We start from the raw sequence: 17,999 nt of genomic DNA on the forward strand, positions 1-17,999 counted from the left end.
GAATGTCTGCAAAATAAGGTGAGGGTCCTTTAACCAGCCAACCAGCTTCTCCAGGGAGGTGGTAACTACCAGGCTCCAAGTCTTGTCTGCTATATTATGCTGCGGCTGCCTCTATGTCACAGTCCGGTTCATGGGCGATCAAAGTCCTGGCTGGGAGCAGGAACAGGGACTGGGGTGGGAGCAGGAACAGGAGTCCAGAAGCAAGGAGTCAGAAAGCCAAGAGTCCGAGAGTCAGAGAGCCGGGAGTCAAGAAGCCAAGGGTCCGAGGATCAAGAAGCAAGGAGTCACGAAGCCAAGGGTCTGAGGATCAAGACGCAAGAAGTCAAGATGTCAGGGGTCCGAGGATCAAGAAGCAAGGAGTCACAAAGTCAGGGGTCCGAGGATCAAGAAGCAAGGAGTCACAAAGTCAGGAGTCCGAGGATCAAGAAGCAAGGAGTCACGAAATCAAGGCTCCGAGGGTCAGGAAGCAAGGAGTCATGAAGCCAAGGGTCCGAGGATCAAGAAGCAAGGAGTCAAGAAGTCAGGGGTCCGAGGATCAAGGAGCAAGGAGCCAAGGAGCCAAACGCAGCAAGGCAGGGAATGTGTTGCTGTGGCCAAGAGCCAAAGGGAAAATGCTGACCTTATATCCCTTCCTGGCTCTTACCACCAGGTGCTGTGAGTTACCAATCAGCCTCACCTGTGAGGCCGCACCTTGCCTCTTCAGAACTTAGGAAGGCCCCAGTCCTGTAAAGTCCTATTGGTCACAGGGCCTGGCTCCTGCAGGCACTCCTGACACTCTAGCTCCTTGCTGAGACAACATCTCTCTACAGCTTTCTTTGAAGGAGAATCCCTCAGCTTTCTGCAGACACTTGTCGCTGTCCAAGGTGCTGTTCTTCTCCCTGACTTACAAAGTACCAAAGAACTGTAGAGTTGCAAGGGACCCAAAGGGTCATTTGGTCATTTAGTCCAACCCCCTGCAATGGAGGAATTACAACTAATCACAGCTTTCACTAGACTTTCCCTGTGAACCTCAAGTGCCCACAGAACTGGGCACAGTGTCCCACCGCACGTGTTTGTCCAGTCCAGAAGCACTTTTATTTATTCCATTGTAAATACATAAGAAGGGACGCGGGTGGCACTGTGGGTTAAACCACAGAGCCTAGGACTTGCCGATCAGAAGGTCGGTGGTTCAAATCCCCGCGACGGGGTGAGCTCCCGTTGCTCAGTCCCTGCTCCTGACAGCCTAGCAATTCAAAAGCACGTCAAAGTGCAAGTAGATCACTTTGTAGATCCTCTGGCGGGAAGGTAACCAGCATTTCCGTGTGCTGCTCTGGTTCGCCAGAAGCGGCTTAGTCCTGCTGGCCACATGACCCGGAAGCTGTACGCCGGCTCCCTCGGCCAATAAAGCGAGATGAGCACCGCAACCCCAGAGTCGGTCACGACTGGACCTGATGGTCAGGGGTCCCTTTCCCTTGTTAAATACATAAGAAGAACCTGCGGGATCAAGCCAGTGGCCCATTCTGTTCTCACAGTGGCCACTAATGTGCCCCAGTGGGAAAAGCATGAGAGCCCTCTCCTCTCCTGCAATTCCCAGCAACTGGCAGAAGAAGAGGAGTTTGGATTTGATATCCCGCTTTATCACTACCTGGAGGAGTCTCAAAGCGGCTAACATTCTCCTTTCCCTTCCTCCCCCACAACAAACACTCTGTGAGGTGAGTGGGGCTGAGAGACTTCAGAGAAGTGTGACTGGCCCAAGGTCACCCAGCAGCTGCAGGTGGAGGAGCGGGGAATCGAACCTGGTTCACCAGATTACGAGTCTATTGCTCTTAACCACTACACCACACTGGCATTCAGAAGCATTGCTGACTCTGACCATGGAGACAGAGCATAGCCACTGTGGCTAGGAGCCATCGATAGCCAGATGGGCGGGGTGAAAATAAATTATTATTATTAGTAGTATTAGTATTAGTATTAGTATTATTACACTCTGTGAATTTGTCCAATCCTCTTTTAGAGCCATCCAAGTCGGTGGCCACCGCCGCCTCCTGTGGCAGCGAGTTCCATGGTTTAATTCTAAGGACTGGGGTTGCCATAGCAGGAGCACCCGGGAGAGATTATTTTCTGCTTGCTCTGAAGCTCATAAAGGAGTTCCCCACCTGCCCTGCCGCCCCGGGTTGCTGCAGCAGCTGAATAATACTGATTCCTAAAGACACGTCCGGAAACCAAGGAGACTGTATTTAAGGTATCTCAGGGAACAGGAACCTGAAGAGTCCTCACCCCACCTGCCCCAGCTACACTGAGCTGCAGCCAAGATTTCTGCTGTGGTGTTGATCAAAACGGAGAGGCATTTGGCACTGGAAATTCCTGCTCGAAGGAGCAAGTCAAGTCATGCTAGCAGGCCAGGGGAATCCGGGGCTTAAATCCTGCCGACACCAAGAGTGAAATTAATTTGGAAGTCTTAACAGTGTGCTTAACACTCAGCGCAGAACTGCACCGCAAAAACCAACATAAGATTTAGTGTCATTAAGGAACTCGGCAGGGAAGAAGGAGGTCATGTTGGTAGAAGAGTAGCCAAAGGAGCAGGGTTTTGTGTATATTTTTAATAATAACCAGCACAACATTAAGAAAGCTGCTGTTTCTGCTCAGGGCGTCTTATCAGAAAACTGCTGGCTGCCTTGCACTGAGACTTGGGCTGTTGCTGCTTTGAACTCTATATTGATACCTCGGGTTAAGTACTTAATTCTTTCCAGAGGTCCGTACTTAACCTGAAACTGTTCTTAACATGAAGCACCACTTTACCTAATGGGGCCTCCTGCTGCCGCCGCACCGCTGGAGCACTATTTCTGTTCTCATCCTGAAGCAAAGTTCTTAACCTGAAGCACTATTTCTGGGTTAGCGGAGTCTGTAACCTGAAGCGTATGTAACCCGAGGTACCACTGTACTGACAAGAAGCACCTCTCCAAGGTTGACCATGTGCATACGCAATAGACAATCTTTATAAAATCCCTTCAAACCATAACAAGTACAAAATGAAATCTTTAGTCTCAAAGTCTCTGAAAATCTTTAAATGAAGCGAGGTACCAGACTTACATGAGCACTGTTCCACAGCATTTAATATTTTCATTTACATACATTCATTCGATATATGAAGCAATTCTATATCCTCCCACCATGCTGATGAAGAATTCTACGAAATGGTAGAATCTCTGTTCAGTGGAACAGTGGAATCTCTGTTCAGTGTTGGACATCGTATTTGCTGAATACACAAAGCTTCACAGCTTTTCTTTCATTGTACAAAGTTTGGTACCTCGCTTCACTTAAAGATTTTCAGAGACTGGGAGACTCCGAGACTAGAGAGAAGAGACGGTGGAAGAAGATTGGAAGAAGTTTAAGGAATATTTGAAAAAAAATATGTTAATATTTAATCTTAGAATAGCTTTGGAAGTGGATATAGGCTGTAGGGTTAGAAGTAGAAGATAAGGTATTTTAAAATAGTATTATTTGTAAGTGATAAAATGTGAAGATTTTTATGGTAAAAGTAAGCGCGATTTAAAAAAAATGGTTAGAAATTATGATATATGTAAACTGCCAAAGATGAGGTAAAATGAAAATCGGATAAGTGGGGAAGCCCGCTTAACAATGTTTAGAAAAATAAGGATATGACAAGAATTTGTTCGTATTGTTTGTCTTTTCTGTTTGTGTTTTTTATTTGTGTTATAAAATGAATACAAAATTTGGGGGGGGGGAGAAAAATGTAGGGACACAGCCCACAGGATGATTTGCAAGGGATCAAAAATGAGGGACTGTCTGCGCTCAAGAGCAACTATTGGAGCCTCTGTGATCCGCAGCCCTGTTTTCCTGTGAGAGCAGAAGCCCTTGCCTGGGAAAGTGGTTGCTGCCGAATGTGCCAAGAGAAAGCTGACCTGTTTTTGTTGTTGTTGTTTTTGTTTTGCTGAATGAATGGAAGCGGCTTTCTCCTCCTCTCCGCTCACCACTATGTTCTCAGCCATTCTGTATTGTGCTGTTTTTCCCCGGGAAGGCTCACGCACTGCTGAGCAGCCTGGAAGGAGGCTGAGAGAGCCAGGCCGTATTGCTCCCAGAAGTGATGGGTCCAAAAAAAAAAAAAAAAGAGGGGGGAGAGGGGAGGGAGGAAGCTTTCTGAGCTTCGTACCCTGAATGCTTTGCTTCACAGCCCCCCCCCCCCGCTTGAAGGGTACTGGAGCAAAAGGAGAGAGCAAGCTGGAGTGCAAAACCTCCAGTGGATTCAATTGGAGTGCATCCACCGCTGTGTACGGGCAGAATATATGCTGGTGGGGAAAGGCAGGACAGAGGAAATGTGGCTTCAGTACAGAACTATGAGCATTCTGCACTCTGGTGCTCAGGCCAGAGGGGTGGTTTTTTGAAAGTAGGCAGGGAAACTGGGTCCAAATGCCCTCATTAGGCTTAGGTTACCAGATTTTTTTCAAAGACTCCGGGGTCACTTTTTTTTTAAAAAAAGAGTGTGTTTTGTTTTTAAAAAAGTTATTTAAATTTTTTTAAAGAAGCAATATCTTCTCTTCTGTGATCTCCTCTGTCACACAGCCTTCCTCTGGGCCCCGGCCTTCTCTCTTGGAGCGCTAGTCACCGTGGAGTAAGTTCGGGTCGGGCCTGGGCTCGGCCACGTGTCCTTGCCCTCCGGGTGCTCTCCTACCTCTTCTCAGTGCCAGCGGAGCAGCAAGGTCGGGGCTCCCCTCTTTTTTCTCCTTCCTCTTTCTCTCTCTTCCTTCTCCTTCTCCTCTCCTCCTTCTCCCTGCATTGGCTCTGGGGTTTTCATGGCTCTGGAGCACTGCTGGGCAGTCAGCCAGGTGGCTGGGTGCTCTCGCTCCCAGCTCAATTTGGGTTGCGGGGGGGGGGTCATCGATTCCCCCAGTTGATGCGCCGGGCATCCCCGGTCGTCCCCCCCGGCAGTGGCGCCCCCCATTCTGCCTCACCAGAAGTTCCCATATGATGTGTCTTGTGCTGTTGAACCAATCACACAACTTTCATTCCCTACTAATAAATCTACTACACTTAAAATATAAATCCGGGGACATTAAATGAAATCCGGGGACATTCCGGGGACGGATTTTGTCTGGGGACAGATTTGTGAATCTGGGGGCTGTCCCCGGGAAACGGGGACGCGTGGTGACCATACACTAGGCCCCATGTTCCCTTGGAGAAAAGGCAGGATATACCGTATTTTTTGCTCCATAAGACGCACTTTTTCCCTCCTAAAAAGTAAGGGGAAATGTGTGTGCGTCTTATGGAGCAAATGCAGGCTGTGCAGCTATCCCAGAAGCCAGAACAGTGAGAGGGAGCGCTGCACAACGATCCCTCTTGCTATTCTGGCTTCTGGGATTCAGAATTTTTTCTTCTTGTTTTCCTCCTCCAAAAACTAGGTGCGTCTTATGGCCTGGTGCGTCTTATAGAGCAAAAAATACGGTAACTGTACTACGACTAGTAGTAGTAATAGCAGTAATAATTTTATTATTATACCCCACCAACCTGGCTGGGTTGCCCAGCCGCTCTAATACTAATAACATTTAAAAGATGCACGTTTGTCGAAGGTAAATAAACAATCAATGCATACTGCACAAGCCTTTTAAGGCTTTCTGATGCATTGTCCACATCGCTGTAAGCCGTGCCAAATCCAGAACAGCCAGAATTTCAGAGAGTTGCAAAGAGACCTTGCAACTCCTCCACCCCGAGAGACAGCTATCCAGCTTCTGCTTCCATATTTCCATTGCCGCCTCCCAAAGCAGTCTGTGCAGTGGCGTAGCGTGGGGGGTGCAGGGGGGGCCGGCCACACCGGGCGCAACACCTGGGGGTTAGGGTTGGGGGCGCAAATCCACGGGTTAGAGGGTGCAAATTACTTGCCTTGCCCCGGGTGCTGACAACCCATGCTACGCCACTGAGTCTGTGGTCCACCGTTGGATAGCCCAGATCATTAGGCCAAAATGATGCACTCCGTAAGAACACGAGAAGGTCCTGCTGGATCAGGCCCATGGCCCATCTAGTCCAGCATCCTGCTCTCACAGTGGCTGAACAGTTGCTTGTGGGCAGCGGCAAGTGTCTTGATTGCACAAGGATGGAAGAATGAGGAAACCCCGACAAAAGAACAGTGGCAAGAGAAATTGATGAACTATGCAGAACTGGCTAAACTGACATGCAAATTGCAAGACAAGGACAACTGTGACTTGAAGGAAGACCGGGAGCCTTTTACAAATTATTTTAAAAGACCACAAAATGAACTGGACTCCTTGGCAGGTTTTGAATAAACATACACAAATTTGTCGAGGGTTAACATAGTAGAAAGATAACATAAGGATGTGTACAATTTTACAATATGCAGAAATTAATATAGGTTGAGAAATCAGAGAGAGGAGCTGAAGGAAGTCTTAGAGGGGGGAGGGAGAGAGGGTTTGTGGAGGAGGTGGAAGGGGGGGAATAATGGGGGGAAATAATGAAGATGATTTGCTTTGATAATTTGTTACATTTAAATTGTTAATATATATATATATTTAATATATATATATGAACAGTTGCTTGTGGGAAACCAGCATGCAAAATTTGAGCATGAGAGCAACTCTCGCCTGCTGTGGCTTCCAGCCACTGGTGTTCAGAAAGAGGGGTGTCACCTCTGGTGGGGGACACATCATGCTCCTCCTGGGGTAGTCTGTCCACCTTTGGACCCCAACCTGCGCTCAGCTCTCACCTGTGGCTCCTAGAAGCTGTTAGCATGTGACAGCTGCCCAGTGGCGTAGCATGGGGGGTGCAGGGGGGGCCGGCCGCACCGGGCGCAACATCTGGGGGTTTGGGAAATCCATGGGTTAGGGGGCGCAAATCCATGGGTTAGGGGGCGCAAATTACTTGCCTTGCCCCGGGTGCTGATAACCCACGCTACGCCACTGCAGCTGCCACACCCAGATAAACAATTTGGGTTGGTTTTGAGAGGTGAGAGTAGCTGATGCTTCTCAAACCCCCAGTGAGTTAGGGACTGTAGGTTGCTTCCACAGAACTACAACTCCCAACATCCCGAACAAGCCACAGTTTCCAATATTTTTTTGGGGGGGGGGACCGTGTGCTTTAAAAGCAGACACTCACTCTACATTTAAGGCACACCAAAGCAGAGACATCACCTTGCCAAAGGCCCGTATAGTTCAAGCTATGGTTTTCCCAGTAGTGATGTATGGAAGTGAGCGCTGGACCATAAAGAAAGCTGATCGCCAAAGAATTGATGCTTTTGAATTCTGGTGCTGGAGGAGACTCTTGAGAGTCCCATGGACTGCAAGAAGATCAAACCTCTCCATTCTGAAGGAAATCAGCCCTGAGTGCTCACTGGAAGGACAGATCCTGAAGCTGAGGCTCCAATACTTTGGTCAACTCATGAGAAGAGAAGACTCCCTGGAAAAGATCCTCATGTTGGGAAAGATGGAGGGCACAAGAAGAAGGGGATGACAGAGGAGGAGATGGTTGGACAGTGTCCTCGAAGCTACCAGCATGAGTTTGACCAAACTGCGGGAGGCAGTGGAAGACAGGAGGGCCTGGCGTGCTCTGGTCCAGGGGGTCACGAAGAGGCGGACACAACTAAACGACTAAACAACAACAACAACAGCACAGCTTCTCTCGAGAGAATCCTGGGTAGTGCAGTTTGTTGGAGATGCTGGGAGTTGTAGTTCTGGGGGGAGGAATCCCCCAGAGAATCCTGGGACCTGTGGCTTGTTAAGGATATTGGGAGTAAGGACCCCCTCCCCCCAAACTAGAACTCCCAGCACCCTTAAGAAACCATGGTTCCCAGGATTCTGGGCGAGGCGGGGCAAAGCCCTGCGCTTTCAGCTGTACAGTCGGACGAGCTGCCAGCGCGCGCAGTTCGGCTCTGCCTTTATTAATCCAAATCCGCTGCTATTTGATCCGCGGGCGCGCACTATATCACCGGGGCTGCCTTTATTTATAGCTCCCTTGCTCATGCCGATTGGGGTCCAACAGGCGGCTTGGGGACCGGTTGCTCCGGCCACTTGGAGCCCCGGCGGGGGTCCCTCCTTCCTTCCCTCCTTCCCTCCCTGCCCTCCATCCATTCATCTATCCTTCCTCCCTCTCTCCTCCTCCTCCTCCCTCTCTTCCCTCCTCCAGAGCGCTAATCATCTTGTTATTTCGCGATCACGACTCAGCGCGCGGCTCCTTCGCTCGCCTCCTCCTCGCTCCAACCCTGCCTCTTGGATGCGCTCTTTAGCTCCTGAGCCTCTCCAGACGGGGTGCCTGCCGGCTGCTTCTCCCCCCTGCGCAACAGGGCTGCCGGAGAGAGGGACCCAGAATGGCTAGGATTTCTGCCCCTCTTCCTCCTCTTTTTTTAATTATAAAAAATTAAACCCCCTCTGAAAATCAAGATCGCCTGCCTGCCTTTGGGAGACGCGAAGAAGTGAGATTTCATTTGTGGGGGGCATTCATTTTTGGCTCCCGACCAGCTCAGGCAGAGGAGCGGATGAAGTTCCTTGGGCTGTCTGCTCCGGAGGGAGGCTGTCTCTTCGTGGCTGGGACCACCCGGGACCCCCTCGCGGGACACCGAGGATCCGAGGACGGGGGTCTCTCCCTATCGCCTCCTCCACCACTCCTGCCCTGGGCCGCCGTCCTCCTCCTCCTCCTCCTCCTCTTCTTCCAACATCGCCCAAGCTGGATTCTGATGGAATTAAAAAGATGTTTGTGTCCAGCCTCCTGGATTTCCAGAAGACCAGATACGCCAGGTAAACGTCTCCTCGGGAGTAAGCCCTGCTAGGTGCAAGGCGCTGGCTCCCCTGTAAAGGGAGAAATGCGGTCTTAGCTTTGACTTCTCGGTGAGGTCTCTCTTTCTTGCAATCCCAAGAATCTTTGCTCAGAAGTAAGTCACCCTCTCCTCAATTTCTTACCTATTATTATTATTAATAATAAAAAATTGTATACCGCTGTTTATTTATTTTTAAACCCCAAAACAACCACAGCGGTTTACAATGATAGTACATCAAACAATACATAAACCCAGCAGGACTTCCTGGTAGATGCTCTTAGGATGGCTGCCTTAGAGAGCATTAGAGGAACGTCGGGTTATATGGAGTTGTTTTCTTCAGAACAGCCTTGCAAGGTAGGCTAGTTTATGTCCTTGATGACACAGGTGAGCTGAGAGAAGGGCTTGGATAAAGCTACCTGGTAGGCAGACTAGATGATGCTAAGTCAGGGGCGAAACTAGGCTTTATTTCAACCGGGTCAAAGACCCAGTTTGACATACCCTCCACCTGTATTCGCATACATACACACACAGGCTGGGAGCCTCAGCAGTGCCCCTCTAGAGGCTTCACTGGGGCAAAAAACCCAGCTAGCCTCCCCCACCCCCACAGCTCTGGCTCTGGCTAAGTGTGTGTGTTTGGGGGTTGCAGCGCTTCTGCAACTTTTAATAGTTCTGTAACGGGGAGTGTTGCTGGGCACGGCATCCAACATCTCCTTAAAAGCTGCCAGCAAAGGAGAGCTGATTGCCTCCCAAGGCAAGGCCCTTCCACCATCAAACAGTAATAATAATAATAATAATAATAATAATAATAATAATAATAATAATAAATTTATTCCCCGCCCATCTGGCTGGGTTTCCCCAGCCATTCTGGGTGGCTCCGAACAGAATATTAATATTAATACAGTGGTACCTCAGGTTAAAAACTTATTCATTGTGGAGGTCCGTTGTTAACCTGAAACTGTTCTTAACCTGAGGTACCACTTTAGCTAATGTGGCCTCCCACTGCCGCTGTACGATTTTTGTTCTCATCCTGAAGCAAAGTTCTTAACCCGAGGTACTATTTCTGGGTTAGCGGAGTCTGTAACCTGAAGCGTCTGTAACCCAAGGTACCACTGTAATAATAATAATAATAATAATAATAATAATAATAATAATAATAATAAATAAGTGATAAAACATGAAACATTAAAAACTTCCCTAAACAGGGCTTCCCTAAACAGTACTTGCCATTCGCAAGTGCCCCCCCCCGGTGTTTAGCTAAAATCTGCTTCCCATCGATTTCTGCCTCTCGGCTCTGGAGCGACAGAGAAAAAGCCTGCTTCATCCTCCATGTACATCTGTAGAGGTGAGTCAGATGTGGCATAATGAAAGTTTATTTAAAAATTTTTTGCCTAACATGGAGAAAATGGATAGAGAAAGCCCCCCCCCCCATATAACACTGGAACTCGTAGGCATTCAATGAAGCCGAAAGTTGGAAGGACAGATAAAAAGAAAGCCCCTTTTCATGCAGCACAGTGTTAAACTTTGGAACTCCTTGCTGCATGAAGCAGTGATAAACTAGGATGGATTTAAAAGAGAGTTAGACATGGAGGAGGGTGAATCTGTCAATGACTGTTAGCTATGACTATGCCCTGGAAGCAGCAATGTTTTCAAATACCAGCTGGTGGAAACCACAGGTGGGGAGAGGGCTGTTGCTCTCAGGTCCTGCTTGTGGGTTTCTCACTGGGCCATCTGATTGGCCACAGGTTCATAAAATTGTAGAGCTGGAAGGGATCCCGTGAGTCATCTAGTCCACCCCCCGCCGTGCAGGAATCTCAACTAAAGCACCCAAGACCATCCAACCTCTCCATAGAAACCTCCAGTGATGCTGCAGTAGATGGGCCGTTGGCCGGATCCTGCAGGTGCTGTTTGCATGTTCGTTGGGGGAAACACTTGGGCTCATAGTAGCCATCATTCGCGTGACTGGTGAGGCTGAATGCTATAATAATAATAATAATAATAATAATAATAATAATAATAATAATAATTTATTTATACCCTGCCCATCTGGCTGGGTTTCCCCAGCCACTCTGGGCGGCTTCCAACTGAATATTAAAAACAAAACAGCATCAGACATTAAAAACTTCCCTAAACAGGGTCGCCTTCAGTTGTCTTTTAAAAGTAAAATAGTTGTTTATTGCCTTTACATCTGCTGGGGGCGCATTCCACAGGGCAGGCACCACTACCAAGAAGGCCCTCTGCCTGGTTCCCTGTAACCTCACTTCTCGCAGGGAGGGAACCGCCAGAAGGCCCTTGGAGCTGGACCTCAGTGTCCGGACTGGATGATGGGGGTGGAGATGCTCCTTCAGGTATACTGGGCTGAGGCCATTTAGGGCTTTCAAGGTCAGCACCAACACTTTGAATTGTTCTCGGAAACATACTGGGAGCCAATGAAGATCTTTCAGGACCGGTGTTATATAGTCTTGGCGGCCGCTCCCAGTCACCAGTCTAGCTGCCACATTCTGGATTAATTGCAGTTTCCGAGTTACCTTCAAAGGTAGCCCCACATAGAGCGCATTGCAGTAGTCCAAGCGGGAGATAACTAGAGCATGCATCACTCTGGGAAGACAGCCCGCAGGGAGGGTCTCATCCTGCATACCAGATGGAGCTGGTAGACAGCTGCCCTGGACACAGAATTGACCTGCACCTTCATGGACAGCTCCGTGTCCAAAATGTCTCCCAGGCTGCGCACCTGGTCCTTCAGGGGCACAGTGGGGCATGTCTGCCAGATTGTTCTGCCGGGGATTTGGGTGTGCAGATCTGACACAATCTCTGTGGCTAGCAGAGATGTCTTGTGTGGCTTAGAAACTGTGGACAGAAGCTGGGAGGGTGGCCACAAGCCCCACTCGGCAAACTGCCCTCTCCACCCCTGAAGAGAAGAGATGCCCTGCTGATCCCACCCTGCCTTGGGAAACAGAAGGGTCCTTTGGGCTGATCCAGCAGGTTTTGGTCTCACGAAGGAGAAAAGAGAATTTCGGTTAAGTAAGTGTAGCTTTGATGGAGCTGGAAGTTGTTGCACTTCCTGGACTCCTGCACCGCAGTTGAACAGAAAGTGATTTGAGGCACCCGAGATAGACCCATGCAGATTTCTGACTCAGTTTTCAAACAATGACATACCCACCCTCTCTTGCACGTATATGGCTGAAAGGAAGAAACCTGCAGGGCAGGGCTTCACCAGGTGTGAGCTTACCTGTGAAAGGACTCTGAGCTCTGTTTGGTCCTGGTATTCATTGCAACAAATTCCTGGGCTAAGAATTACATAATTTCAAGTTTGGTTCTCCGGTTGCTGGATGTCAAGGCTTCTGGTGAAAAACAAACTAGATCCCAGAAATCTTGCACCCGCCCCACAAAAGATCCAGGATTCTTCGTTTCCACTTGTTCAGCTCAATCCCCAAATCTCCCTCTTCTGAGCACAGGCTGCTTCCAGGGAGAACCTCATGGCACTAAATTGCATTTTCTCTACGGTGCTTTGCAGCTGGCGAACTGTGATTCAATAGCCAGAAATGTGATTGATTATCCAGGCAGCCCCCTGATGGTTCCCTGTGGGGTGGGGTGTCTTCCACACACCCCTTCGAAGTTGTTTCATCATACGACTTGCGGCAAGTAACTTTGCATGAACTTACAGAATTGTTAAGAGTTCATGCGATATTTGAAAGATTATTGTAAGCAATTAACATCGCTAGCAGGGTTGTCTGAAGACTTGTAATGAGAAATTTTCTATCTTTCTATATTTATTTAAATTTCGAGCCATTCTGTAATGAGCGTAATTAGAATTGGAAAACGTATAACTTGCAATGATATAAAGGTTAATTTCAAAAGCTATGAGGCGGGAGGGAAGGAAGTCGATAGGCTCTAAAGAGTCAGGGCGGTAAAGTGAAGAATGATGATGTGAATGCATAATATTAAATGGAAAACAAATAAAAATTGTGTGTGTGTGTGTGAGAGAGAGAGAGAGAGAGAGAGAGAGAGAGAGAGAGAGAATGTGTGTGTGTGTGTGTGTGTGAATGTGTGTGAATGTGTGTGTATGAATGTGTGAGTGTGTGTGTGTGTGTGTGTGTGTGTGTGTGTGAGAGAGAGAGAGAGAGAGAGAGAGAGAGTATGAGTTGGAAGGGACCCCAAGGGCTATCTAGTCCAACCCTCTGCAATGCAGGAATATATTTTTTTAAAAAATATCATTATGAGGCAACTGCCAGCTAACCACCCTGCCCTAGTCCTCAGTTGCTGGTCATCCTAGTGCCTGCTCCAGAGCTGAGGCAAGGTGGCCCCCATCCTCCATCTTTGCCATGGTCAGCAGTGCCCATTTGCTTGCTCTTTCCTGGTCAGTTGCCCAGTTTTGTTGGAGTCCCGTTGTTGAGCAGCGGTGTTCAGAGCTCGGTGGAGTGTGAGGCCAAACAAGCAGAAGATGAGAGTCTCTGAGACAGGCTTGGCAGAGTCCGTATCCGAAGTCACGTCCATTCTGAGGGTCAGGCAAACGGCAATCTACGTAGTCAGGCGGTCAGGGAATCCGATGACCACGAAGCCAAAGGTCCAAATGGAGAACAGGAAACAGCAAGGTGGGACCGGGAACCACAGACGTTGTTTCCAGCATCTGACTGATGCTGAGAGCTCTGTTTCAGAAGACTGAAGCCAGTTGGTTCTCATTTCCGCCCTGTCATTGAAGGCTGGTGAGCTGCAGGTGGAGTCACTCTCTCTTCCTCTTCAGGCCAGGTTGACTCTTGGCCCATGACAAGTTTGCTCCCAGCAGGAGTGGGAAAACGTCACGGCTCCTTTTCCAGCCTCTTGCAGCCAGGGCTGCCAGTTCGGGAGCATCCCAGACTCTGAGACTTCAGGGCCCAAACCTGAGACCTAGGGGCAGACTCTGGTGATCTGGAAGTTAATTGGGAGCAGGGCAGGTACCCCCACCCTGAGCGCCTATGCTATAATTTGCAGCCAGATCCTGCTGGACTGGAGTTTGCAAGCTGCATGCACAGTCTTCTTAATTATTTGATGATGATGGAAGGCATTCTTGCCCACCCGGAGATTCGAGCCCTCCCTGTAAGGGGTCAGGCAAACTTGGAGACTTTGGGTCAGGCCCAAAGGTCTGGCAACCATCCTTGCCGCTCCTCTTTTGCTTGAAGAGGGCAGCTGAACAGGTGCTGAAATATGAACCTTGGCAGCTGCCCTGGTTTCTGGGTAATCCCCTTTCAGGAGTGGAAGAAATATTTAGCTGGTTCCTCCCAGCCTTGAAGTGCAGTTTCCGAGTTGCAAGTAGTCACATTCCCATTTTACGCTGCACTTTTCCCGGCGTGGAAAAGACTCCGTATTCAAGTGATTGCTGGGGGAGGAAATACATGTATGTATTATGGGGGAGCCAGTGAAGTAGTTTGCAATCAGAAATTTGCCTGCCCCTCTCTCTCTCTCTCTCTCTCTCTCTCTCTCTCTCTCTCACACACACACACACACACACACACACACACACACACACAAAGCCAGTGTGGTGTAATGGTTAAGAGCGGTGGACTTGTAATCTGGTGAACCGGGTTCGCGTCTCCGCTCCTCCACATGCAGCTGCTGGGTGACTTTGGGCCAGTCACACTTCTCTGAAGTCTCCCAGCCTCACTCACAGCGTGTTTGTTGTGGGGGAAGAAGGGAAAGGAGATTGTTAGCCGCTTTGAGACTCCTTAGGGTAGTGATACGGGTGGCACTGTGGTCTAAACCACTGAGCCTCTTGGGCTTGTCAATCAAAAGGTCGGCGGTTCGAATCCCCGGAACAGGTGAGCTCACATTGTTTGGTTCCTTTTCCTGCCAACCTAGCAGTTCGAAAGCACTTCAACGTACAAATAGATAAATAGGTACCGCTCCGGCGGGAATGTAAACGGTGTTTCCGTGCACTGCTCTGGTTTACCAGAAGCGGCTTAGTCATGCTGGCCACATGACCCGGAAGCTGTCTGGAGACAAACTGCAGACAAATGTGAGATGAGCATGCAACCCCAAAGTCGTCCGCGACTGGACCTAACGGTCAGGGGTCCCTTTACCTTACTTTATGACCTTTTTAACTGGGGTGTGTGTGTGTCCTGTTTTGTTTATCTCTTTAACATATGATGGGAGGGTGTTCCACAGGGCAGGCACCACCACCGAGAAGGCCCTCTGCCTGGTTCCTTGTAACCTCTGGTTTCCTGGTTACCTCTGAAGGAGTGGGTACATAGCTTAGAAGTACCTCTCTGCAGCTGCCTGAGGCACAGGTGGCCTCGGAGGTGCACACTGCCTTCCATCAGCTTGGGCTGGTGGCCCATCTGCACCCCTCTCTGGATAGAGATAAATAGTTTTACTTCTGTTGTCTATGTCCTACTAACCTCTAGGTTAGATTACTGCAACACCTGTGGGGCTGCTTCTGAAGATGATTCAGCTGGTGCAGAATTCGGCAGCCAGGTTGCTCACTGAGGCAAGATGGTTTGAGCATATTACATCCATCCTGGCCCAACCGCACTGGCTGCCAATCAGTTTCTGGGCCCAGGTCAAAGCCTTAAATGGCTCAGGACCACAACACCTCAAGGGCTGTCTCTCCCCATATGCTGACTCTGTGATACCATCTGAGGCCCTTCTTTGTGTGTGTCCTCCGCAGGAGGTCTGGAGAGTGTCAACACGAGAACAGGGCCTTCTCTGCAGTGGCTCCCCATTTGTGGAACACTCTCTCCAGGGAGGTTCTTCAACCGGGCCTTGGGCTGGTTAACATTCTATTCAATATTAATCTATATATAGATACAATATATTAGCAGCAGTTCAGGATATACCTCAGCAACCAGTTGCTGGAGACTGAGGGAGATGAGACAGTGCTCTTGAACTCGAGTCCTGCTTGTGTGTTTCCCACTAGGGCATCTGTTTGGCCATAAGAGGGTGCTGGATTAGATGGACTGTTGGCTTGATCCAGCAGGCTCTTTTTATGATTTGTTTTCACTTCTTGAGTCTGTTCCCCTTCATCTACCTCCTTCTCAAAATCCGCTGTCCGGAACTGGACCCACAAGAGCTGACTAGGGCAGCATAAAATGGAATTGTGACTACTTGCAACTTGGAAAGTGCAGCTCTGCTTTGCAGGGAGAGGGAGCCGGAAATGCGTCTGTCTGTCCCTGGGAAATGGGGGCAGTTGGGGAACAAGTAAAAGCGTCTGTTTGTCCAGATCATGTAACTTGGTGGCCTCTGACGAAGCTTATCTCCCGATTAAGGCAGAGGGAGCTTTGGGGTTAAACGGGGTCAGGTTAGTCTTGGCTGGCATTGGTATGAGTGGCCTGAAAACTTGACCCGACCAGGTTTCCTGTGAGCCTCTGGACTCAATTCTCTAGACTCGTTCTATGCCTACCGTGAAAGTGCAGCCAAGTGGATTATAACGAGGTCACCAGGCGAATGCCGCTAGAGTGAGAAAGCTGAAGTGGTGCCAGGCTGTGTACGGGCCTCCCAGGACTGAAATGATGGTGCCACGGTGTGTGATTGGAGCACAACACCTCCGGGTAGCAGCAGTCAAGCTTAGGGGGGTGTAGGGCTTCCTCACCGATCTTCCGTACACACCTCGCGCTTTTGCAGCAAAAGGCATGAAGACCTGCCAAAATTTGCAATATTCTCATAGGTGATAATAAAGAACGAGTGTCAAATGTAACTGTCTCTATTTTGACATTCAGTTTGGCTGTGTGCGACTTTCAAACAAACTGCAGAACAAAATACTGTAGAGAACTTACTATACAATAATAATGTAAGGATGTCATCACACTGCAATTCACATTGCCGCCAACAGGTGCTGCTGCAAACCACAGCAAGAACAGCAGCAGTGCAGGGCGATGAGGAGGGAGATGGAGATGGGGCAGAAGGCAGGCAGGGCAGGGGGCCCAGAAGAGCAGGCAAGCAGGTGGGTGACCCAAGCAGGCAGGCAAGTGAACAAGCAAGTGGGCAGCCTAGGTGAGCAGTCTAGGGGGAGGGCAGCCCAGGTGAGCTGCGGAGAAACAGCCAGGACAGGACAGGCCAGCTCACCAGCAACTATCCTGCCCTACTGCTACTCCATCCCTTTTCCTCACCCTCTGCAACTGAGGCCGAAACAGTTGCATTGATGAGACACAGGTGATATGCAGAGGGGAGCAGGGGGCGTGATTTGGGTGAGCTGTAAGGTGAGGTCCGATGGGAGGCAGGGATGGGCCAGGAAATTTTGCTGCTTGAGGGAAAACGGTTAATGGTGCCCCCCCGCCATTTCTGCTACACTTCCCTCACCACTGATGGAGGCGACTGGAGGCAGCCCAGAGGAGCACTGAAAGCAGTGAGGGGGAAAGAGGCCAGGGAGGAGGAGGAGGAAGACGAGGAGGAGGACAACAAGCAAAGGAGGCCACCCCTTTCAGCTGACCCCAGACTGCCACCTGAGGCAACTGCCTCACTACGTCTCATGGGCAGGGCCGGATTTAGGTTTGATGAGGCCTTAAGCTACTGAAGGTAATGGGGCCCTTTCTATGTCCAGCTGTCCTTTGCCAACAACAAATTGTCGCTGTTTTTTGTGTTGAATATATGCTATTTGGTAATTTATGGACCTCATAGGTATCTCAAGCCATTTGCACATGTGGCCATGCAACAAGTCCATGCAGAGTGTAGGTGTCCTATATATAGAAAGGAGCAAACCAGTGATGTTAATAATACTAATAAAATTTTATTTATATCCCGCCCTCTCCAGCCGAAGCTGGGCTCAGAGCGGCTAACAACAGTAGAAGTAACACAGTTTACATAAAATCACAATCAGTTAATTGAAATACATTCTAAAATCAATTAATTCTAAAATCAATTCAGAGTCAATGGCAACCATTGGGCTAGAGTTCTATGAGTATTACAGAAGGAGAGAGGGGGGTCACACTGTGCCCTGGTTTTATTTTATTTGTATTTTTATCTTATATTTTGGAAATGTACATCCAGCTTTTTTCCCCTTTTAATTTTTTTGGGGCCCCCAAGAGAGTGGGGCCCGAAGCTAGAGCTTGTTTAGCTTATACGTAAACCCGGCACTGCTCATGGGTGGACTGGCCCCAATAGCAGGGGGTTGACTAGGGGGTGGAAGTGGTAAGGGGGGGGGTTGGTGACAAAGCCAGCAAGAATGCAGCCCCCCCAACATGCACTTAAGAGGCCAACAGCCTCAGCTCAGCTGCCTTGAAGCCCCCATGTTTGTAACCGTGACGTTTGCCACATTCCTCTCTGACGGGGGATTATGGAT

The 17,999-nt window shown here is 49.3% G+C and overlaps 1 protein-coding gene across 2 annotated transcripts in view; it reads left to right on the forward strand.

Annotated features, from left to right (window-relative positions):
- Nucleotides 1-7,853: 7,853 nt before the first annotated feature.
- Nucleotides 7,854-17,999, forward strand: part of MMD2 (monocyte to macrophage differentiation associated 2) — a 35,150-nt gene continuing 25,004 nt past the window's right edge. The window contains exon 1 of one of the 2 annotated variants that reach the window (XM_081889376.1): nucleotides 7,854-8,735. In XM_081889376.1, coding sequence (XP_081745502.1) covers nucleotides 8,689-8,735 — 47 coding nt within the window. In that variant the 5' untranslated portion in view covers nucleotides 7,854-8,688. Of the gene's footprint in view, nucleotides 8,736-10,509; nucleotides 10,654-17,999 lie in introns of those variants that run through there. The other variant, XM_081889377.1, reaches the window with a different exon arrangement.

Source organism: Podarcis melisellensis (genome assembly GCF_964234715.1).
Source record: "Podarcis melisellensis genome assembly, chromosome: 14".
NCBI classification, from domain to species: domain Eukaryota; kingdom Metazoa; phylum Chordata; class Lepidosauria; order Squamata; family Lacertidae; genus Podarcis; species Podarcis melisellensis.